General features: G+C 45.1%; 1 protein-coding gene across 1 annotated transcript; it reads right to left on the bottom strand.

Moving 5' to 3' along the window:
- Positions 1-1,149: 1,149 nt before the first annotated feature.
- On the bottom strand, positions 1,150-4,861 carry LOC101786392. The gene is made up of 2 exons (XM_004975144.2): positions 3,539-4,861; positions 1,150-1,667 (listed from the first exon to the last, which is right to left on the bottom strand). The coding sequence occupies exon 1, from the start codon at positions 4,788-4,790 to the stop codon at positions 3,543-3,545; it is 1,248 nt and encodes a 415-aa protein (XP_004975201.1). The 5' UTR covers positions 4,791-4,861; the 3' UTR covers positions 1,150-1,667; positions 3,539-3,542.
- Between the last annotated feature and the right edge of the window lie 20,359 nt (positions 4,862-25,220).

The raw sequence follows: 25,220 nt of genomic DNA, 5'->3' as shown, positions 1-25,220 counted from the left end.
GAATTTGATTTGTGCATCAATCTGTTGATCGATGAAGGTAGTGAATTTCTGATCCATTTAGTAAGGGATGGAGCTATCGTGTCATCGATTTGTTAGCTGAGGGATACCTGTTTAGATAACTAGATATTTATGTCTTACTATTTGTTGAGCGAGTTGATAATTTTATTTGTAAATAAGAATACCTGTTCAGATATGTAAGGTGTTTCTGTCAAGATATGTAAACATGTTCAGATTTATGTTATTCCTGCAAACATATATCTGATAAGATTTCCTTCATGAGATGCATAACCATTACTAACTTTTCAAATCATATTGGTGATAATTTGTACAGATAAATGTGTGCATATGCTTGTATTAGAATAATAGTGATAATTTATTTCTGCCACTAACTGAGATGCACGGTTGTTCACGATAGGCTCACCAGAGGAATCCGAGTTTGATGCAAGGAGGATACTTGATCTGGTTTGATTCCCTGATCTCCATATATGTGAGACAATATGTTTTGGACCAATGTACTCTGCTTCGTTACAGATGTTCTGAAGCTTTGAACTTGAAAATATTGTGGTTCATTATACTAGTTTGTCTGATTAATATGCCTTGTTTTTATCTCAAATGCTTATGGCTTGGCAAATTCTTGTGGTCAATTTCTTTTATAAAGACCTAGTTCTTTGCTGAGCAATATTTGTTCTCGCAGCTGACGATCTATAGGAAGTGAATGCTGGCTGAAAGCGTGCATGGAAGATAAATCCACAAGTTGTGACTAATCCAGGTAGCTGTAGTGCTAAACTAGGCAGCATTTTACAAGTTGCTTTGAGATGGCAAATTTTTCACAAGGCATCTCTGTATGTCTGGGTTGCTGTGAGACAGATTTTTTTAAAAAATGCACTGAAAGTAAAGAATTCGAACCTATAGCTGCTTATTTAATTACATGTCGATTTGGGATACCATCTCACGGGAAGGGAAGCGCCTGGGTCGGAGGGGGCTCAGGTACGGAATAACTAATTATTTCATATCCAGGATACCAATTCATGTGATTAAAATTATAGTACTAAGTATCTTTCAATACAAATATAGTAACATCAATTTATGCCACAAAAGTCATGTTTTAATCGGGTAATTATCAAGTTAAATGCCTAACGAAACCAAATATAACTTGTAAAAATGAACCGATAGATAATAAACAAAACAGTAGAAGCACATCATGAAAGCAAAAGCTTGAACATGTTTTCGAGGAACTATCCTATTGCTACAACAATAGGTTGTTTCTAGGGACAAAAGGAAACATATGCAGCAAAGACACAAACTAAACATCTTGTAACGGCAAACAGAGGAATAACATCTCCCGATCAAGTTCAGCTCAGTTAGCTTTACTGGTTCATCATATCAACCTTCGCCACTATATAGTCTGATATCAACCTAATAGTTTCTGTAGTAGAGCCCCCAGTCAAGATAGTGAATTTAATCACATGGATCGATAGCAGACCTGCATTTCTGAAGGAACAGCATGTCCTATATTGTTTCGGTATCTCTTCTAACAGCATCGTTGGTCTGCCAATCAAAGTAATCTTGGTCTGCCAACTTCATTTGCCCACCTTTTTCCCTTCAAGTCCAGACAGAGAAGACCATAAACATGCCTCTGTCATTGAAATTCCTCTATCAACAGTAACCTGTTCAAGATTCAAGAGCAAGGACATTAGCAAGAGCAAGAATATCCACATTTGTCACCAACGAACTTCTAAATGACAACTCAGGTTAGCAAGAGTAACAGATGGTTTTGCAATGAACACTTCAATTGGAACAAAAAGCTATTGATCTATCTACAAAGGAAAAGAATGTCAGAACTATAACAGACATTCTAGTTTTGTATACATAAAGGTGATATATCTTCAAATAATGGTGCCCTCAATAGCTTTGCAGCAAAATGTGAGGTCATGCACAAATTGGGCCATCAGAACCTTTTCAATGATAATTGCAACTGCTGCAAGCCTTGGTTTTAAGGGGGGTGACTTCTGACATATTGAGTTTATCTTAAAACTGAAGGCAAATTGGAAGTGTAAAAGAGTAGCTGCATTGAGGATACAATACTGAGATCATAAATACAGAATGCTTGGAATCTCCTCTAAAGGATTCACATTGCAACTGAAGTGATAATACCTCCACAATGGTGATGTTTCAGTAGTACACTGTAATGTTAAACCAAGTTATCACCTGGTAGATTTCAGTGTCGCAAAGATTCACATTGATAAGTTCACCTTTGAAGAAGTAAATAAGTTCTTCATGGTGAAAAGTAGCAGTGGGATGCTCCAGCCTAACCAAGGGTTCATAATTATGCTAAAGGCTTTTAAGCTCACACCCATTGAGTTTTAAAGGGGTTTCCCTCAAGCACTTTATCTTGCTGCTGTTGAACTTAATTACAATTAGCATATAGAATAGGACATGCCGAAAGGAATGCTTTTCAGTTCAGCTAGGTCCATGAACATCACATGCAGATCTGTTTGTGGGTGGATTTTATGAGGGGCATAAGAACAGTGGTCAGCGACCGTATCAGCAAGGCAGGGCAGAGGCCGACTGGGATAATAGATAGATTGTTTAATTCAAACAGCAGCTAAATGCTCTTTATATAGAGCTTTGTCTCTCCCTCACAAACTCAACCAATTGATCTCTATCATATCTCTATCCTGGGTTATTTCCATAGTTGCCACAGCCCTGAGCCACCTGTGGTACATGTGGCTCGACACTAGCTACGACTGAAAGTTCCATGGTAAAATGGTCTCATTTGAAAACCATTTTTCTTAAAAGAGAGAAGTCAAATGTAAACTGAAACCATATGTGCATCAGCTGCTGCTCCAATATATTTGGAAATTTCCACATTATGTCTTAAGTATTTGTAATTGGTAGGATTTTTTGCACTTTTATCTCCCTTTTTCTTTGCTCATTTTATCTTAACAAACAGAGTGTGGTGATGGAACAGGAACAACAACAACAAAAACAAAGAAGCCATTTTAGTCCCAAACAAGTTGTGGTTGCCTGGTTTGCTAGAGATCAAACCTAACATGAACCTACAAGGAAATACGAGATAAGAAAAAAACTTGCATAAAAAAAGACAAGCCTCTAAGTATAATCGATTCCTTCATGCTAGTAATAGACAAGAACAATCATTGGAAAATGCACGCAGAAGGAGGAAAAAATCCTTGGAATACTAACAAATAATAACTGGGTTATTGGACATTTATCAATTTCAGCAAAAGTGTAGTGATGCAAGGCCTCAAAGAATATATATGTTGATTCTGATAACATACATGCAGAACAAGAAAAATCCTTGCATTACTAACAAATAATAACTGGGTTATTAGGCTCATTTATCAATTTCAGCAAAAGTGTAGTGATGCAAGGCCCCAAAGAATATATATATTGATTCTGATAATTGAATAAAAACAACAATTTAAACAACATAAGCATACTACCAAACAGCACCTGATATAGTGATATAACACAAAAGCTGTATAAATGATACTAGTAAGTTACGAATGCAACATACCAATTCATATAGAAGGCAGCGATAGTGATGGGGGGAAACCACAATATAGGTAGGCTTCGGTGACAGTGAGAAGAGTAGTCCGACAGAAACTCCCAAGCTGCATGGTCTTGACATCAAGCGAATGGTATTCAATATGTTGCTCACTCTGGTCATTCAGGTTCTCCTTAGGGTGATCTAGTTTTATAAATAAGTATCCCTCAGCTGCACCTATGATGCCTCTAAATCGATATCCCCATTCCTCAGGCAAGGTGACTCTGTTCAGAAGCTGCCACCGGTCGCTAAAATACATGAATGCATAAAAGTACAGCACACATCTTTTATCTGGCCGGAACACATCAGAGACCACAACAGTAGTCCTGCCATCACTTGACTCCAGAGTAATAATCTGATTACTGAACATCATTGCACGGCCTGACAGTACAGGCGAGATGTCTACTATGGAGAACTCCATTTTGCGGGTGTCCAACACAAGCCACCTATGTGTGAGAGCTACCATCCAGTAGAAGCAACCATGAGCATGGTTGCGCTGTCCTAGTCGAACGCCCATTACTCTTCTGGTGCTCAAAGCGTAGTGTTCTGGAGGTGAAAGCACACGCCATTGCTGTGACTCTGACGAGTAGAAGAATGAGACCAGCTTACCTCGACAGCACGCCATCCAGATCACGGTGAATGCCGGGTCCTCCTCACTGGCACTGTCATCACTACGAGAAGCCAGGAAGATCTCGCTACTGCGTGATTGCAAGTCGCCATCGCCGCCGCACTGGACGTAGGGATTTTCCACGGAGGCGGCGAGGTCGTCGGGGATGGGCGGTAGCAGACGGTACCTCCGGAACAGGGGGTCACAGATGGAAACCTCGGTGAAGGCGGTGGAGCCGTCCCGCGCGCGGTCCAGGAGGAAGCGTCCGTCACGGCAGTCGCGAACGAGCCAGTCGGCGGCGGGCGGCGGGAGGAAGGAGAAGGAGAAGTCGGCTGAACGGGCGACCGCGCGGGCGAGGGGCGCCGAGGGATGAGGCGGCAGGGCTGCGTGGAACTGGGATACAGCGGTGCCGCCGCGACCGGCAGGGTGGCAGCAGAAGACGCCAAGCCGGGGCGGCACGTGGAGGGGGCGGAAGCGGCGGAGGAAGCTCGGGGAGGAGGCGACCCGGCGGAAGGAGGCGCACGCCGCGGAGGCGCGCGCGAGGTCCTGCATCGAAGACACGCGGAGGAGGATCTCCGCCAGGACGTCGTCCGTGAGCTCCACTAGGTCCGCCATCGACGGCGGCGGCGGCGGCGGATCCCGGGAGGCAGCTCAGGCTCTCAGGTAACTGGGTTGGGTTCAACCGGCTGCAGCGCATCCCCCGAGCGAGAGGATTAAAAGTGCTGCAGCGGAGCGAGGTCCATCAAAGGCCCAGCCCAAACTCCTCCGGAAAAAGAAATAGAAGGGGGTAGCCGGTAGGTATGTACATTTTCTTTTTAGCAAAGAGAAGTAGGGCTACAGGCCGGCTGGTATCTCCATCTCTATTTCTCTATTCTCCAATCTCCACCTATATCTCTACCCAGTAAAGTTTCTGCCTAAGGTTTTCATACATCATGGTCATTTTGCAAAAAAGTCTCTCAACTTTCATGGAATCAACCACAGTCAAAATTCTAAAGAGAGGGGGGCTCGGGTGAAAAAAGGAGGGAAGGGAGGATGTTAAAGGGGAAAAAGCTTCCCCTTTCTTCAAAATAGAGAGGCAAAGGGTGGGGGAGGGTAGGAACTCGACGAAGCTGTCGAGGGTGAGGTGGAGAGGGAGGGGTTGGACTGAATGATGGATTCGGCAAAATCGTTGGGGAAGCCGAGGTCGTGGCGGAGAAGGCAGACGTGCTTGAGGCGGAGGCGGTGGTGCGGGGGCACGAGGAGGAGGAGCTTGTGGAGGCGGATGACGGAGGCGAAAGGGAGGGCGGCAGAGACAACCTCGCCTCGGCGTGGAGCGTCCCGCGGGGCATGTGGGGTGAGGCGGGCGTGGAGCATGCAGTGGACGGGGTGCAGGAAGAGGTGGAAGGCGTGCGCGTGGCGTAGGAGGAAGTGGCCGACATCAAGGGGCGCGAGGCAGAGCTAGCGCCATGCGAGGGTGCCGAGGCGGGTGAAGGGGACAGACACGACACCGCTACCACTGCCGCAGGAGGGCGCAGTCGGGGCGGTGGCGTAGAGGATGAGGGAGTAGAGGGCGTGGAAATGGCGGACGCTCTTCTGGACCTCCATGATGCCGTCGAAGGCGTGGTCGTGGACGCGCTGTTGCTTCTGAGGGATGGACGTGGATTTGGAGGAAAAGGGGGCCGCCCCCTCCCCCACCAGAGCAGCCGCACGCGGCGGTGACGGCGGCCTCGGAGGGTGGCAATACGGCGGAGCATGGAGACTTCGGAGGGGATTTTGCACGGGGTGACTGACTCGTGGGGGTAGGGTGGTAGGGGTTGAAGTGTTTAACTGTATTGGGTTGGGTCAGGCCTTTAGATGGGCTCAAGCGGTGTATAGTTTCAGGCCTTTTTGGCTGGGCTTGGACTTTTGCATTAGCAAGTAAGGTTTCTGCCCTCAATTTTTGTCCATCAGCAAAATCGGAAGAAAATCGATAAAAAAAACCAACCTCCCTTCCACTAAATCGGCGCACCCTCCCCTTGAACCATCTCACAGGGTTAAAAACCGGCCTCCCTCCCTGTTGAACCGGTACACCTGAGGAAGCCCCCCCCCCCCCCCCACCCTCCCACCGAACCGGCACACCACGTGAAAAAAAAACAGCCCATTAAAATCCCCAAAAACATAGGCTTAGGCAAGGCTCGAAGCCACAACCTAAGGTTCCGCTGGAAGAGATCCTACTATCTAGGATACGATTCGTCTGTGTTTTGTCTGTGTTTTAGGGACACATTTTGTTATATTTGATCGGATTTAGGGGACACCCCACAAAATCCCCACTATCATATGTCATCATACAATATATATAGATGCCTACATTTTATTATTATTACATTTTAGTATTTACTGTATAATAAAAAGTTCTTCCCTTTGTATATCTAACTTTCAAACATTTGGGATCATTTATTGGTTTGAAAAAGAATAAAGTATGTATGAAAAGTCCAATACTACTAAAATAAAAAATTTACACAACATAATAAAAAATATGGTGCGCTACACGACACGATAAAAAACATCGCGCGCTAAGCAACATCGTTTCGCCGTAGTAACGCACGGGCATCTTGCTAGTAATATTAAAGCAAACAAACGCTTCTGCACCGTAATTTCATCGGTCAACAGTAAAGCAAAGCAAGAAAAAACCACGTGAACCCGCGCACGGGTACCAAAACCAAACCGGCGTACGGGGTACCAAAACCGTGCCAAAAATGCATCAACCGGACGCACGGGTATAAAACCGACAAAAAAAACCCTTCACCCCGTGAACCAGGTCTCCACCTTTCAGTAAGGGAGGCCAACTACGTGGAGTGCATTTCATTTATGTTGTAACAGCACATTTCAATATATTTGAATTTTTCAAGGACAACCCGCAAACCGTCCCCACTAAAAGCTACTCCCTCCGTTCCAAACCGTATGTCATTTTGACTTTTCTAGGTGCATAATTTTTTCTATGCACCTAGATATTATGTATGTCTAAATGCAAAATAATATCTATAACGTAGAAAAGATAAAATGATCTACAATTTGGAATGGAGGGAGGAGTACGATATGTTGGAATATATGGGTTTAGCCCATTTATTTATTCAATTAAAGAATTAAAAGCCCACTAATAAATGCTAGAGAGATAAGTTCTTAGTCCCACATGGGGATTTGAAGAGGATCTTAACTGACTTAAATGGTCGACTCTGAGTACACCTATTGCGAAGTCAATAAAAAAGATTGGCGTGTCACACATGCACACGCTCGCTCGCTGAGCCGGGCCGTGTATCGTCTACTTCCTGGTGGTCGCGCCAATCGACTACGTCCTCCTCTTCGATTACTTCTAGGAGGACGCTCGAGTGATTGCACTACATCGACCTCTTCCTGCATCTCATTTGTACGACTACATCGACTGAGGTCATCCCACGATTAGTATGAATAATCCAGATAGTAACGGCGTATCCGGTGCCTCCAGCACTAGCCCTGCCCCAGGGTACATTCTAATTCATCTGTGCCTACATTTGTTCTTGTTTATTAGATGTTTAAACTTGATCACTGGCAGATATTTGTTCTTGTTTATTAGATGTTTAAACTTGAACACTACCACATATTATTTTGTCATTAAATCACTCAACATATTCATGGTAATATTTATGTTTAATTTTGGAATTAAAATATACCGAAATATGCCTAGATTTCTAACAATCCAAAAACCTTATATTGTTGATAAGCTTTCGATATCTAGTTTTGCTGCATCTATTAAACTAAAAGTATTCGATGGTTCAAATTACAAGCATTGGCGTGAGAGGCTTACGTTGTGGTTGACAACCATGAATGTTATGCATGTCGTAGCCGAAAAGCTCGAGGGCAGTACCTCAGAGGATCCAAATGCCTTTGATCGTGCTGACAACTTTTTCTGTGGCGCCATCATAAGTGTTCTAGCTAAAAACCTTATTGACACGTACCTTTGCTGCCAACTGGCAAAGAGATGTGGGAAACTCTTGAGGCTCAATTTGAAGTTTCTGATGCTGGCAATGAGCTGTATCTCATGGAGCAGTTCCTTAACTACAAGATGGTTGAAGACCGTCCATAGTAGAACAAGCTTATGAGATTCAGGTGCTATCAAAAGATCTCAAAGACTGTAGCAAAGAGATTCCTTGTGTGTTTCCTAACAAGTTTGTAACTGGAGCTATTATCTCTAAGCTGCCACCTTCTTGGAGGAATTTTGCCACTTCTCTGAAACACAAGAGGAAAGAGTTCAGTATCTCTGATCTCATTGGTACCCTTGATGTTGAAGAGAAGGCGAAAGCAAAAGACACACATGGAAAAGGAATTGTTGGAGCTTCAAGTGCCAACTTTGTTCAGAAGAACAATTCCAATTCCTAAAAGAAGAGAAAGAAGCCACCGCAGAACCAAGGAAAGACTAAATAAACAACTACACCGGCTAAGAAGAAGAAGAAGAAGAAGGGAGTCTGCTTTGTGTGCGATAGTCCGGATCACTTTGCTTCACAGTGTCCGAATCACGAAGGCAGGAAGTCTGCCAACATGGTTATAAGCGAGGTTGGAGGAATATCGGGGTATGGTAATTTATTACCTATAGTTCTTTTAGTATGTTACTCACCCGAGTGATGGATTCACACCGGGTTAATATCCATGTGTGTGCTGATATCTCCTTGTTTTCCTCTTACTAGGTTGGACGGATTGGCTCCTTGTTAGTGGGAAACGGATCATATGCGCATGTTATTGGTGCTGGTACGGTAAATCTGAAGCTTACTTCGGGAAAGACTGTGCTATTGATGAACGTGCAGCATGTTCCCACTATCAAGAAGAATCTAGTCAGCGGATCTCTACTATGTAGGGATGGTTATAAGTTAGTCTTTGAGTCCAATAAATGCATTCTGTCTAAGTTTGGTACTTTTATTGGAAAAGGTTATGATAGCGGAGGCTTGTTCTGCTTTTATTTGTTTTAATAAAGTTGTGAACAACGTTGTTAATGTTGATGAATCAAATGTTTGGCATTCGAGGCTTTGTCACATTAATTTTAGTTATATGACACGCTTAGCTAATTTGAGTTTAATTCCGAAATTTACCTCCCTAAAAAATTCTAAGTGTCATGATTGTGTTGAATCAAAACAAACTCACAAGCCTCACAAGGTTGCAGAGGCGAGGAACTTGGCAGCTTTAGAATTAATGAATGGTGTGTTGACAAAAGGTGGTAAAAAAATATTTCATGACTTTGATAGATGATTGCACTAGATTTTGTTACATCTATTTGTTGAAGTCAAAATATGAAGCATTGCATTACTTTAAAATCTATAATGCTGAAGTAGAAAACCAACTTGAAATAAAGATAAAATGAATTAGGTCGGATCGTGGTGGCGAGTACTTCTCAAATGTTTTTACTTTATTCTGCGAGGAACATGGTATTATTCATGAGAGGACGTGTGGCGGATCCACTTCGGATCTACTTAGTTAAACATGATTTAGCCGCCTAATACGCGACACTCATGCCTAAGCCGAGTAAATACGAAGTGCCGTCGGATTTTCCTCCGATTTAACCACTTGAACAGGACTATTTTAGCAGACTCACACGAAGGTGAGCGGTTCCAGAGAGTACTACGAGTCCACGAGTTAACCGTTAACCACTTAATTTAGTTGCGAAAGAACATCAGAGTTTTACAGGATTTTAGAAAAACAACAGAAGGTAAAACACTAGCGGAAGCAATCGTCGGGGGTCGAACGTCCTGGTGAGGCCAGCCGGGACATCACTGATCCCTTTCCTCGCCGTCCGAGGAGGGATCCCACTCGACCGTCCAACCCGGAGGGAGCTGGGGCGGCCAAGTGCCAGCAGGAGAAGGGTCGGGAGCAGCAACTTCACCTGAAAAACAGGAGCCACAACAAGGCTGAGCTACTAAGCTCAACAAGACTTAACCGACGGGAGAAACTACTCCACACTTCTAGACATGCAGGGCCTTTTGGCTGAGGGTTTGTTTGCCAAAAGCGCTAAGTTAACCCTGATTTTCAAGTTTTAGCTCCGGTTCTAAGTTCATTAACCGGTCTAGGTTCTGCAACCTATTCTAAGCAATCATAGAACCAAAACAAGGTATGTATATATCAACAAAACCATGTCATCATCAGATTCCTCATTTACTCAGGGTGACATAGCGATCAAGCAGTCTCAAACTGTGAGAGGCAGACGAATCAATTCGAGTTCTTTAAACCATGCATGGTGAACCTAACCTCACGACATCCGCGCACCCGGAGGTCGCTTCCTGTGTCGGCCTTCCCCATCAATCCCCTAACCCGTGTTGGGCCCATTTCCTTTGGTGCAAGGTTCCACAGACCCGGCCTCTGCCGTCCTGTGAACACGCTTGCCACCACGTGCGACAACCAGCAGCGGAAACTCCGTTCCAAGAACAATGGGGCGACCGCTCACGTCTAGGTTCAATCCGGTACTAGGCTTCCTCATCCCATACTAAGTATGAGGTTAGTACTTTCAAACACTTGATCACGAACACCACCACTGTCGGGCCTTAGCAGGTTTTCATAGACAGACGGGGCAACCATCCGACCACCAAAGAGTTACCCAAAACCCTGCCCCGTCCATCGTCCTTATAGTTGTAACAGAAGGGTAGACATCCAACTCCTACAACTCACGAGTGACAGGGAATCACTCGGCTTTTACCATCTCCTAGTTAAGCAAGGCAACTACTCGGTCCAACAGCTAGTGTTCAGATCATAGGAAACTAGGTCATGCAACTAGGGTTTCAAACAACTCCTATACGTAAATGCACAAGCATGTTTTAAGGAAGGCATGCGCAAGTTTGGAAAAGACAACACAGGGTTTTCATGCAACCGGGGCTTGCCTTCGAGCAAAGAGGAGGAGAACTGCTCGACTTCGGGGGCGGCTTCGACTTCTGGGAGCAGGAGCTCAGCTACAGCTTCGCCTTCTGGCGCCGGGTGTAGCTCATAGAAGCCATCGGCGAGGCGCAGCTCTACACGAATGCAATGCAAGAGTTAGCATAGACGGTTATTTCAACAGCAACACTTGCTCGCCTGAGCCCAGAAACTCGCGACAAAGAGCAGAAGGGTGGGGAGGTTCCAAGGAGCTTGGTGGAGATCAAAAGGTAAGGGTTGCAAAGGAACTTATGATCTGATCCTTGAACTAGAGGATGTGGTATACGAGGGATCCTCAGACGCAAGCGCTAAAGGGTTCCTAAGTTTTACACATACACCCTCGGGTTGAAGAAAAAGATCACAGCCGAGCCCTCGGACGAGGCAGAGAAGGGTCGGCGGAACAGATGGGGTCGGGTGAGACGGAACCGGGGTCGGGCGGATAAGAGGGGTCGGGCGAAGCAGACTGGGGTCGGCAGCTTACCTTCTTCTTCCTACGAGGAAAGCTTGGGATCGGGAAGAGGCAGACTTGGGCGGAGGGACTAAGGCTTTGAACAGCGGTGAGGTCCCGCAGTGCTCCGGCGGCGGCGGTGCTTCTTGTGGATCACAAGTGAGCTCTTACGCGGCATGGAGGAGCAAGTAGCTGGGGTGGCTTGGGGAAAATGAAGGGGAGCTGAGAGGAGAGTTCCTCAGGAACTTAGGTGTGGTGCTAGGAGCTTGAGCAGGGAGCAAGAGAAATAGCGGAAGGCAGCAATGGCGGAGGGAACTCCGGCGGGCTCGCGCATTCCCTTTTTATAGCAGCTAGGACAGGGAAAGGGAAGCGGTGCAGGAGCGAGAAGGGGAGCGGCGGGAAGGCCGGGGAGAAGCAATGGAGTGCTCTGCCGGGGCGGCGATTGAGCGACGAGGGTGGTGGTGCAGGACTTCGGGGATGACGCCAGCGGTCACTGGGTTCTGGCGTCAGGGCGGCGCAGGAGCGATCATGCCGGTGGTTGAGATTTGGCGGAGGCGGGCGTCGCCGTGCGGTGGATTTGATGGACGCGACCGGATTAATGGCGCTAGAATCGAGGGCGCACAGGTGAGAAGACAGGCAGTTGCGGGCGCGCGGGCGAGCGTGGAGCAACAGATTGTCGGGCGGCGTCTGACCGAGCGGGGAAAGGAGCTGTCGCTGCCGTGGTCGGGGTTGGCGAAGGAGGAATCGTCGGGTAGCGAAGACCAGGCGGCGCGACTGTGTTCGAAGAGATGGAAAAGACGGGCGACATCGGGCTCTGCGGCCGGGATCTGGCGGTGTGATGATGGGCGCGGGAGGCGAGGTGCTGCAGAAAGGTTGCAGAGGGGCTTCCGCTGCCATAGGGGAAGGGGGCGCGAGAATCCATTCGGTCGCGGTCAAAGACGAGGCTGAGCGGCGGGCGTCGGAGAAGAGGAGCCACGCGGCGGGGAGACTCTGAAGCGGGCATGCAACTCGAGTGCGCCTGTCGCGGAAGATCTGGGGGAAAAAGATCTCGTGGGTCCACTGGTCAGATAGAACGGATGTTTGGGAAAAGACTTAGAAGATCCGACGGTGGGCTGGTCTTGGCGGGGTCGGAACCAAAGCAAAGCGTGGAGGGGTCGAGTCTCAGGGGTCGGGACCGGTCGGAAGGTTGAACTTTCAGGCGCGGCAAACTAGACAGATGATCAGGGGCTAGGATTAAGATTAACCTGGGAGAAATTAGGGCCGGTCGTCACAGGACGCCTCCCTACTCACCTAGTCAAATGGGGTTGCCGAAAGGAAGAACCGCACTCTAACTGATTTGGTTAACGCCATGTTAGATATAGCGGGACTTTCCAAGGAATGGTTGGGTGAGGCATATTAACTGCTTGTCATGTCCTAAATCATGTTCCTACAAAGAATAAAGAAATAACGCCATATGAGGAATGGGAGAAGAAGAGGCTAACACTTTCTTACTTACGTACTTGGGGTTGTTTGGCAAAAGTTAGTGTGCCAATAACTAAGAAACGTAAGCTTGGACCTAAAACTGTGAATTGTGTCTTTTTGGGTTATGCTATTTACAACATTGGCTATAGATTTTTAGTAGTAAAATCTGAAGTACCTAACTTGTATGTTGGTACTATAATGGAGTCCAGAAATGCTACATTTTTTGAGAACATTTTTCCTATGAGAGATGAAACAAGTTCATCTAGGCAAGAGTTTATTGAGAAGGATATCTCAACTGATGTGATGAAACACAGTGAACCTACATTTCTGGAAAATCCTGAGGAGGATAACAATGAAGCTCCCAGAAAGAGCAAGAGACAAAGGACTGAAAAGTCCTTCGGTGATGATTTCATTGTATACCTCGTGGGTGACACCCCTAGAACCATTGAAGAGGCATATTCATCTCCTAATGCTAACTATTGAAAGGAACCAGTAAGGAGTGAAATGGATTCTATTATGTCTAATGGAACTTGGGAAATCATTGAACGTCCTTATGGGTGCAAACCTGTAGGATACAAGTGTAGGGATACGAGGTAGGCCACACTAGTGCAAATCAAAATTTCTACCGCGTAAAACCAGGAAGAACTGCCATATAAGGATCACGGGATTACCACTCGACGCACTACTAGTGCGGAAGATGTAGATTTGCGTCAATGCAGTGAAGACGATCAACGTAGTCGTACGTAGTCAATCAACGTAGTCGTACGTAGTCGATCACGTCAATGTCCAGCAGCTCCTCAGCAGCTCGTCCACGTGCACAAGATCGCCCTCGTGCCGCGGCTCGTCGTCGGCTCGTCGTGGCTCGTCGGCGGCTCGTCCAAGTGCTGCAGGCGCAACACCTCCAAGGTATCCACACGTGCAGGGAGGAAGCGTCGCAAACCGGACTGCTAGATCCGCGAGTTGCAACAGGCGAGGGCGTGGGAGGTGCGGCAGATGTGTTTCGCCAAAAAGGTGTAAACCCTAGGGCGCCCCACCCCTCTATTTATAGAGGTTCCTAACGGGCCTCTAGGTCCGAGGCCCATTAGTACTTCTAAACCTAATCCAACTCGGATCAGATCCGAATTGGGCTTCCAGCCCCTTAAGTGTGTGACCCTATGAGTTCGGATACGTATAGACATGGCCCGAGTACTCCTACTCGGCCTAATAGTCGGTAGCGGCCTCTAGCAAGACGTGCCAACTCCTATACGCACACGAAGATCATATCAGACGAACCATCACAACATAATATACATGCTATTCCCTTTGCCTCACGATATTTGGTCTAGCTTCAAGCCGACCGCTCTTTCTCGATCCTGTGATTCGAAATCCCTTTGTAGGTTAACTCTTAACCGTACGTAGTATGGCCATGCATTTTCGGATCCGATCACTCGAGGGGCCCAGAGATATCACTCTCAATCAGAGAGGGGCAAATCCCATCTTGATTGACCATGTCTCATAGCATGCTTCTTGACAAACCCGAAAGCTACCTTTATAACTACCCTGTTACGGCGTAGCGTTTGATAGCCCCTAAGTAGGTCGATCCACATCTTGAATACATGCAACAATCTCAGGTCTAAGGACAAAGCGTATATGTTGTTTAAAGAGAGAACTACTTCTCGTGTTGGGTCAGTCCTAGCACATGTCTCCACATGTGTCCACATTATTAGTTCAACATCTCCATGTCCATGACTTGTGAAACATAGTCATCAACTAATACATGTGCTAGTCTAATATTCATGTGTGTCCTCACATGAACTCCGACTAGGGACAACTTTAGAATAACCATACAAGTAAAGAGTTTCACATACAATTCACATAATTGCAAATCAATTCAAGTAGCCTTTAATGGATATTCATTAAACACAATATACAAATCATGGATACAAATGAAATATCATCATCTCTATGATTGCCTCTAGGGTATACCTCCAACAACAAGTGGGTGTTCAAGAACAAGCTTAGGCCTGATGGTACTATTGAAAAGTATAAGGCAAGGCTTTTGGCTAAGGGCTATACTTAGAAAGAAGGAGAAGACTTCTTTGACACTTATTCACTTGTTGCTCGATTGACCACAATTCGAGTGCTACTTTCCCTAGCAACCTCTTATGGTCTTCTCGTCCATCAAATGGATGTTAAGACAGCTTTCCTAAATGGAGAGTTGGAAGAGGAGATCTATATGGATCAGCCAGAAGGGTTTGTAGCAAAAGTTCAAGAAGGAATGGTGTGTAAGCTATTAAAATCTTTGTATGGGCTCAAACAGGCTGCTAAGCAGTGGCATGAGAAGTTTGATAAAACTCTTACGTCTGCTGAGAGCTTTGTTGTGACCGAAGTCGACAAATGTGTGTACTATCGCTTTAGTGGGGGTGAAGGAGTGATATTGTGCTTGTATGTCGATGACATACTGATTTTTGGGACAAGCCTTAATGTGATTAAGGAAGTCAAGGACTTTTTGTGTCAAAACTTTGAGATGAAAGATCTGGGAGAGGCTGATGTTATCCTTAATATAAAACTTGTAAGAGAAGGTGATGGTGGGGTTACACTCTTGCAATCCCATTATGTGGAAAATGTTGTAAGTCGCTTTGGTTATAGTGATTGTAAACCTGTTCCAACATCTTATGATGCTAGTGTAATTTAAGGAAAAATAAAAGGATAATGAGAGATCAGCTGACATACTCTCAAATTATTGGTTCACTTATATACTTAGCTAGTGTTACGAGGCTTGACATCTCGTTTGCTGTGACCAAACTAAACTGGTTTGTTTCAAATTCGAGAGATGATAACTGGCATGCTCTAGAGAGAGTGATGCGTACCTAAAAGGTACTATGAACTACGAGATTCACTGTACTGGTCACCCAAGGGTACTTGAAGGGTTTAGTGACTCAAATTGGATCTCTGATGCTGATGAGATAAAAGCCACAAGTGGATATGTATTCACACTTGGAGGTGGCACTGTTTCCTAGAAGTCTTGCAAGCAGACCATCTTAACGAGGTCAACAATGGAAGCAAAACTCACAGCATTAGATACCGCCACTGTTGAGGCTGAGTGGCTTCGTGAACTCCTAATGGACTTGCCGATAGTTGAAAAATCGATACCAACAATTCTAATGAACTGTGACAACCAACTGTAATTATCAAGGTGAACAGTTCAAAGGATAACATGAAGTTATCAAGGCATGTCAAGAGGCGGTTGAAATCTGTTAGAAAATTGAGAAACTTCGGAGTTATAGCTTTGGACTATGTTCAAACAGCTAAGAATTTGGGAGATCAATTTACAAAGGGTCTTTCACAAAATATGATAAACAATGCATCTATGGAATTGGGATTGAGACCCACGCGAGTTACTCTATAGTGGTAACGTGTTCTATGTGATCGGAGATCCCGTGAAGTAGGATGGTGAAACAAGCTATAGTTTAACTGAGAGAAAAGAACCTTTGAATAGGCTCATTCCAGTGAAAGATGCATTTCTCTTCAATCCTGTATGGCAGGTTGGTTTATACCTTAATGCGTTTCGAGTGGCCTCTTTGAAACAAGGGAGTTGTTTCTTTGAAGCAAAGATGTTGTCCTACAGAACATCTTTTGAGGAATGCACCTATATGAGTTTGACTACTGGGCATAGTCTATGAGATGTGGGTAATCTATAGAAACTCATGAAAGGCCTGGAGTATGACTTATAAGCTCCAAACCGCGGAGATGATTTCGCAGCCTAGTATCAGTGAAGGGCTCTGGTCAAACTTGTTTGCACAAGACTGTCAATTCAAGGCATAATCTACTGTACAGTTGTGAATAAGTGTAGCCTTAGTTCTAGATGGAAGTTCTACTTAACAGTCTCCGTCAAATACTGGTATATCAAAGATTACAGTGGATCTGAGAGCATTTCTAGTGAGGGTTGGCTTGAAATTCTTGGTGGGGATTGTTGGAATATATGGGCTTAGCCCATTTATTTATTCAATTAAAGAATTAAAAGCCCACTAATAAATGCTAGAGAGATAAGTGCTTAGTCCCATATGGGGGATTTGAAGAGGATCTTAACTGACTTAAATGGTGGACTCTGAGTACACATATTGCGAAGTCAATAAAAGAGATTGGCGTGCCACACGCGCATGCGCTCGCTCGCCTCGCCGAGCCGGGGCGTGGGCGTGTCGTGACAAGCTGAGCCAAGCGAGCGAGCGAAGCAAAGCGACGTGACGTGATGTGCTGTGGTGAACCTTTTGCCGATCATCAAAGTCATCAATTGAGAGAATTCATTCCAGTAACGGCTAATGAATAAACTACGGAATATTCCAACGGTTACAAGTTTGATTGCCACGAATTGATTGCGTTTGATGATGGGACTAAATACCAGGTGTCCAGGTTCATCCCCCCTCCCTCACTGCTCACCTATATAAGGCGCTCTCCTCTTCCTTCCTAAGGTGCACTGAGTACTCCTCCTTCTTCCTCTGTCTTTTGCTGCACTCTTGCATTTCCATCGCCAGCCACTGCGCGCACAAGTTCTGGCGAGAGCAGAGCCTCCGGAACCTCACCTTCTGCTGGAGATCATGCTCAGGATAGGCGGGCGATAAGGTTTTTGGATAGCGTTCAACGCGACTGCTCGCTTCCTCCCTGTTCGTCTGCAACATCTATGGCCGATCGCTGCAACGCCTACTTCCTAGTGGGCCAACTGCTGCAACGCCTACTTCCTGGTGGCCGAGGACCTGTTCGTCTGCATTGTCTACTTCCTGGTGGTCGCGTCGATCGACTACGTCCTCTTCTTCGGCTACTTCGAGGAGGACGCTCGAGGGACTGCACTGCATCGACCTCATCCTGCATCTTGTTTGTACGACTACATCGACTGAGGCCATCCCATGATTAGTATGACTAATCCAAATGGTAACGACCCACGATTAGTATGACTAATCCAAATGGTAACGATGCATCCGGTGCCTCCGGCACTAGTTCCGCCCTAGGGTACATTCTAATTCATCTGTGCCTACATTTGTTCTTGTTTATTAGATGTTTAAACTTGAACATTGGCACATATTTATTCTTGTTCATTAGATGTTTAAACTTGAACACTGCCACATATTATTTTATTATTAAATCACTCGACATATTCATGATAATATTTATGTTTAATTTTAGAATTAAAATATACGGAAATATGCCTAGATTTCTAACACGATATGTGGCATTCTTGTTTATTATATGTTATAAAATATTCCTAACTCACAAATGATGTACATGCATCCACATATAACGTTAACTTTTTTAAAAAGAATTCTAGACAAATGTTTAGTTTTCAAACTGTAAGAATATTTGTCAGCCAACAGAACATGTTTGAGGAATCTAATATACTAGCGTAGAAAAGTTACAAGACAATAGAATGGATCATAAGTCAATAGTCCTCATCAACTAGGATAAGAGAGTACAATTAGAGATGTGATGGAATTTATCTCTAGCAAATCTCTTGCATAAAAAATAGATATTAATGATTATTTGATTATAAGGATATATGTTAAGTGAAAAATCTATTTGTCCTAGCAAATGTGTAGAGATCCACTTAATGCATTAAAAATATAGTGATACAAATAGAAACAGAAGGGGTCTATGTTTTTTTAGCAAAGAGAAGGGCTATGGGGCGGCTGCTATCTCTATCTTTATTTCTCTATTCTCTACCTATATATATATATATATCTTTACCTATTATTAAAGCAAGTAACGCCTCTGCCCGGATTTTCGTACGTCGTGGTAATTTTGCAGAAAAACCCCTGATGTTTTGTGTAATCAACCCGCAGTCCAATTGTCAAGAGACGGGAGCCTCGGGTGGAAAAAGGAGGGAAGGGAGGGGGTTAGGGGAAAAAGCTTTTCTTTCTTCGGGGGATTGGGCGCGCCCCCACGCAGCCCCTGGGCGCGGCGCGACCCGGCGGCGCGTTGCCGACCCGACCGCGCCGCCCTCCACATCCCGCGCCGACCGAGCCGCCCCTCCTCGCGCCACCCCCTCCCCAGCCTTGGCCCCGACCGCCCGCCTCGGCCGGGGGAGAGGGAGGACGAGCCGGGGGAGAGAGAGAGAGAGAGAGAGAGAGAGAGAGAGAGAGAGAGAGAGAGAGAGGAAGAAGAGGAGGTGGGGACCGGAGGGAGGAGGAGAGGAGGCCTGTGGGCGCGCCGCCCGCCCGCCCGCCCGCGCTCGAGTTCCTCCGCGCCTTCGAGCAGCACCGCCGCAGGGCCTCCTCATCGATCCTGTGCGAAGCGTGGAGCTCCTCCTGTGATTCTATCGATCTCCCGCGTGGTGCAAGCTTTCCCGCCAGGCTCCCCGCCAATCTCCAATCCATATCTCGCCTCACTTCTCCCTTCCAATCTCATCGCGAGTGGCCGATGGCTATGGTAGGTCTCTGCGGCGTTGCCGGCGTAGGCCGCACAGTAGCGCCGTTCGATGGCGGGCCTAGAGAAGAATGGTCGGCGGCCCCTGCAAACGGATGGCTTCTTCACCGAGAGGTCTAACTCACGCGTCACCACATCAGGGATTCGTGAACTTGAAATCTTCACCATGACAGCCTCCGCCAAGTGCAGCATGTTGGCAGCCACGGAGGTCAATCCTCTTCCACAAATCCTAGGTAATTTCCCTCTCGTTTAGTTTGTGCATCAGTAGAAAACAAATCCCAATCAAGGTGTTGTTTGGGTTGCTTGATTGCTTAATTGGATAGCTGAGATGCCCTGCTCGTCAGATTTATGGGCTGGCCGGGTATAGGGTCAAGTAGATCCGGTTCACAAATGTAAGGTTAGTCAGATTGATTAAACTGAAAAACCTATGTTTCTTTTTATTCATGAAGTAGTGCAGACAAATTTGGCACTAGCTATTATCTGGTGTAGATGCTAGCCTGTCAGTATTATCAGTAGTTATCATCTTCCTATTTCACCATTCAGATGTTTTATTCAGTAAATATTATTTTGTCATTTTCACTCCCTGTTTTTGTCCAATTGGTAATTATATGTCAGTTAAATCTGGTGCTTGAAAATTTTACTTGTGAACATATTATTAAATATTGCCGTCCATTTTCAGGAGGCAAGGTGCCAGTAAAAGGGATGATGGAAGGCTTCAGAAGATGGAAGGCGCTATGTAGGAAATAAGAAGATGAAAATTTGAGTGGCAGTGGATTTTTTAAGTTTGTCAGGTTGCATATTTTGGTCATTTATCGCTTTAGTTTGGGTGAGGAACTGCTTAATGATGAGTTCTACATTGGACTGCAGCAAAAACGTGCAACTGGCAAGGTATGTAGTTGCGACAAGATTGCAGGAAGTAAGGAGTTGGCAAAATATCAGGCACTTGAGGCCTTACATGTGCATTTTCCTTAATGGCAGGAATATCATGAGCTTATAGAAGAATTCATGAGCGCTGTGGTGCAAATCTACGGTGAGAAAGTCCTCATTCAGGTGAGTCAGAGACTTTCAGTGTACTATTGTTGCTATGTCAGATCAATTTACTCTTATCACAAAATGTAACCGGTTTTTTTTTTACAGTTTGAGGACTTTGCCAATCATAATGCTTTTGATCTGCTTGAAAAATATAGCAAGAGCCATCTTGTTTTCAATGATGATATCCAGGTAAATGGAACCAAACAATGATATTTTTCTTTTTTACTATTACCAGGTGTGATCCTTAATTGAGTCATCACCATCATCCAGTCTGTTGCCTTTTATGGTTGTACCAATATGGAAATATGAATGATTGCAGGGCACAGCATCAGTGGTCCTTGCAGGTTTGTTAGCATCACTCAAGGTGGTTGGTGGGACCCTAGCAGAGCACACTTATTTGTTCCTTGGTGCTGGGGAGGTTAGTGATACTGTGATAGCCTCATAGCTTATCTTGGTGGACTTTTTTTTCCCTTTGCCGTCAAACTGTTGAAATATATCCGTTGAATTGAAATTGTTCCCATCAATGAGATTCTTCATTTTAGAGACATGGAAGAAAAGATTCTGATTATGTATTTGACTGCAGGCTGGAACTGGCATAGCAGAACTCATTGCTCTTCAGATTTCAAAACAGGTAACAGGGCGGGCATTTAACCAGGTTTTGGGGTGTGTGAGTGTGTGTTTGGGTCTCTGTATGACTCTATCTTCTCCAATTAATATAATGATATGCAGCTTTCCTGCGTGTTTGAAAAAAAAAGAATGCTTAGACCAACTGTGATAGTGCCATGAGACATACGTCACAAAAGCAAGGATTCACAGTGGTGTAACTGATGTCTGTTGCATTTGCTTCTCAGTTTTGCAATAAAAAACAATCATTACATTAAACATGGTGTATGCTCTACCGGGTAAATAATTCCCTTTTCCTTGCAGGTGAAGGTAAAAAATTTTATGGTAGATGTCAGGTCCATCAACAGCCTTGATACATGTCCAAGTCATGAGCTTTCTCAAGACAATAATCTTAATGAAACTTCACAAGCGCGACAGGATTTGGCAGAAGGTAGTCATTGTCTTTCAAAAGGAAGTTCTCACCAGTGGATGAAATGAGAAGCCATTGTTGGACTTGTTGCTTGTGAGGTATGCCAGCCATTCTAGATGTCGCAATTCATATTGTATTTAGGCTACGAAAGAATCTAAAGCTGTTTGATGGTGTAGTTGTTTTTCCTTTTCAAAAACTCACGTTGTGTCAATTCCTCTCCATTTTCAGTGCATTATTTTTCATGTGTTATTTTGGACAAAGTTAGACTCTTCAAATTCTGAGTACCATAACTGAATATCCATTACAAATTGGTCTTTCTATTAGCACAATCGTTATCCTGAACTATTCTGAACCTTCCAAGAATGCTGATGGTTGGTTGGAGAAATTGCTTTCGTTACTATTGTACTTTTATACGCTATCTAAAATGTTACCCAGCAAGGGTAGCAGTAGTCCCTCGGTAGCAACTCATGCATTTTTCCTTTTTGTTTCAAGGTTTATTAAACCGATAGTTTAGAATGTTAGGTCTGTTCCAGTAGCAACTCATGCATTTTTCCTTTTTGTTTCAAGGTTTATTAAACCGATAGTTTAGAATGTTAGGTCTGTGGTGGAACACATAGTTTGTGCCACTAGATTGATTTAGCAATGCTATTTGAGATGCCATTTTTTTTCTGTTTCTAGTTTTCTCACTGCTTGACCTTGAAAAAATGGTGTTTTCTTTATGTTGATGAATACTCCTCAATTTGTTTCTCTTGGTTTCTTATAATGCTGGCGTTCCCTTTGTTGCTATTATCTACTTCATATCCTATATCCTATGGAATCTAATTTCATTGTTTTATTTGCGTGCTTTCTTACGTAGACTGTTCGCCGCCCGCTCCCGCTGAATTGTGCTAGGCAGGCCGGCCGCTCGACCGGCCGTGCTCTGTTAAGCCTGGTATTGCTGCGAGTGACGACGCCGCGTGGCCGCAACGCCGACGCGTGCGAGCTTCGCCGTAGCTCTCCAGCTGCCGCGCTTCGCTCGGCCTGCCATTGGATTTGTGCAGGAGTCGCGCTCGCAGCGGTGCCACCACCGTTGCTCAGCCACACTGCTACGCTCGCTGGATTGGAGAAGCCGAGAGAGAAAGATGAGAAGATCAGAAGAAGAGAAGGGGAAGAGAAGATGCCTCCTTTCCCTCTCAACGTCATGCTCAAGCTCACCGGCGGAGCTCGGGAGTGTTGACTGGTGACCCGAGCCACCACCTCCTAGCAGGAAGCGCATGCTTTGCTAGCTCCGGGATATGAGGGAAAAATAAGCAATGGTGAAAAGAGGAAGAAACGAGTAGGATGAGAGAAACGAGGAGAGGAGGTGGTCTGTGCGAGATAAGCTCTAGCACTCCGCAACGTCAGTTGGAAAGAAATGGGCAAGCGCTTTGAACTCGCTCAGAACATAATCTCTATCTCTACCTAATATTAAAGCAAGTAAGACTTTTGCCAAAAAAAATTCGTCACTTGTCAGAGAGCTCCCGCGCCGCCTCGGCCCTGGCCGCCTGCCACGGCCGCGCTCGAGCCGCGCCGCCCGGCCTCGGCCCCAGCCACCCACACCGCCCCAGCCAAGCCGGGCGGCGGGCACAGGCCGGGCGGCGCGACGCGGGCGGACAGGGTCGGGGAGGCAGCTCTGGTGCATCCGGACGGTGTCATTAGTTTGAAAAACACAATTGATCTTTTACCGTAGCAACGTACGGGTATTTTGCTAGTATAATATTAAAGCAAATAACGCTTCCACCCCGTAATTTCGTATGTCAACAGTGAACTTAGAAAACCACGTGAACCGAAGCACTGGGTACCAAAATTGTGCAAAAAAGCATGAACCGGCACCAAAAACGTGTCAACCGGGCCCTTGGGTATAAACCGAGATAAACCCCGTTCACCTCGTGAACCGGAAACCCAGCTTCCTAAAAAATCCAGTGCGCACGGGACTAAAAAACCAACAATAAAATGGTGGTCTCCACCTCCCGAGGAAGGTCTTGTTCGGTTTGAAGGGGATGGGAGAGAGTTACAGGGGATTGAGAGGGATTGTTAAATCTGCTACATGTCAAAATACCCCTCAATCTCCTCCAATCTCCCTCATTAACCTAACAAGGCCGAAAGGAGGCCAACCACTTGGAATGCATTTCATTCATTTTGTAAGCGCACATTTCAACATACCTGAATCTTTCAGGATTAGGTTCAAGTGAACCACCCCACTAAAATCTATGATATGTGGTATTCCTTTTTATTATCTGCTATAAAATATTCTTAACTTACAAATGATGTACATGCATCCACATATAACGTTAATTTTTTTAAAAAAAATCTAGCCAAATGTTTAGTTTTCAAACTTTAAGAATATTTCTCAGCAATCAGAACATGTTTCATCAATTGGATAAGAGAGTACAATTAGAGATGTGGTCATATTATATGGTGCAATATCGATGTACCTATTTTTTTTATCTCTAGCAAATCTCTTGCATAAAAAATAGAAATGAATGATTATTTGAGTATAAGGATATATGTTAAGTGAAAAATCTATTTTTCCTAGCAAATGTGCAGAGATCCACTTAATATAATAAAAATATAGTGGCACAAATAAAAAAATCCATAAGTTTCAAAAATACAATTAGGATTTTACCGTAGCGACGCACATGCATTTTGCTAGTATATATATTACTAAAATGACTAATCTTAATCTTGACGCTTAGGAAGTGAGCCTAGCTCTATAGGGTGGGAGGTGTGATCGTGCACTTTAACCACCTAGATTCGAGTTCCCTCTAGCTCGAATTTGGATGCATATTTCTTCTTCTTTTTTTGACGATCAGGAGGGGGTGGGGGAGCGTCCCCACCTGATTTTCATTGATGGGCTTTTAGGCCAGCCAAAAAGATTACAATACTGAATTTCAGCAGTTTATCTAGAGGAAAAAAAAGGGGATTTTACAGATAAAAAATCGTCTAGCTCCATCTATTTTTTTTCTTAATCTTCACGCTTATGGTACTGTAAAACTTCGTGACAGACACCTCCCCCTGTGGAAATCGTCGTCCCGCGAATACTCTATCCGCACCCTCCGATTTTTGTCGTCCTACCGCTGCACCATCCGAGCTGTCTGATCTTACTCCACCCACCGCTCGTCGCTCTCTTAACGCGACACCAGAAAAATCACACACCACGTCCTCCAAAAAATCCGCGCATCACGTCCCCTTTCCTCATCACGCATTGCAGAAATAATAGGAGGGCGGACAAACTCCTGCATTCATGAGACACAGTTAGCGACGCCATCTCTCTAGTGGAAGTCCTTTTGTTTAACTAGGTAATAATTAGAGATTGAGTTGTAACTAAAAAGGTGCAATCTATTTTAGATAAGTAAGGAAAAGTTTAAACCCTACCACCTCTTCCTGTGCCACCACTCCCCCCCCCTCCCCCCGCCCCCCATTATTGTTCATGTGAACAGTTTTGGAATATTTAGGCTAGACCTATTTAATTCATTTAATCTTAATGCCCACGTTTAATGCTAGGTGGTAATCCCACCTGGGTAGTTAAGGAGTATCTTAACCAACTTAAATAGGTGGACTACGTGTACGCTAATTGAGAAGTTGAGAAAAAGAGAAAGGGTGCCACGCGCGCTCGCTCGCTCGCTGAGCCGTGCCGAGGCACGGCGCGGCGCGGTGACGTGATGTGTGGGCTGGGCTTAGTCTGTTTTTGCAGTTTTTAATCACGAGTTGATGATTAGTAATTGACGGTGTGTTTAGTGACTAGTAACTAACGTGGATTAAAAGGCTAACAACAATG

This window comes from Setaria italica, chromosome VII (assembly GCF_000263155.2).
Source record: "Setaria italica strain Yugu1 chromosome VII, Setaria_italica_v2.0, whole genome shotgun sequence".
NCBI classification, from domain to species: domain Eukaryota; kingdom Viridiplantae; phylum Streptophyta; class Magnoliopsida; order Poales; family Poaceae; genus Setaria; species Setaria italica.
The sequence above is the reverse complement of the archived record's forward strand: the minus strand, read 5'-3'. Positions and strand labels throughout refer to the sequence as shown.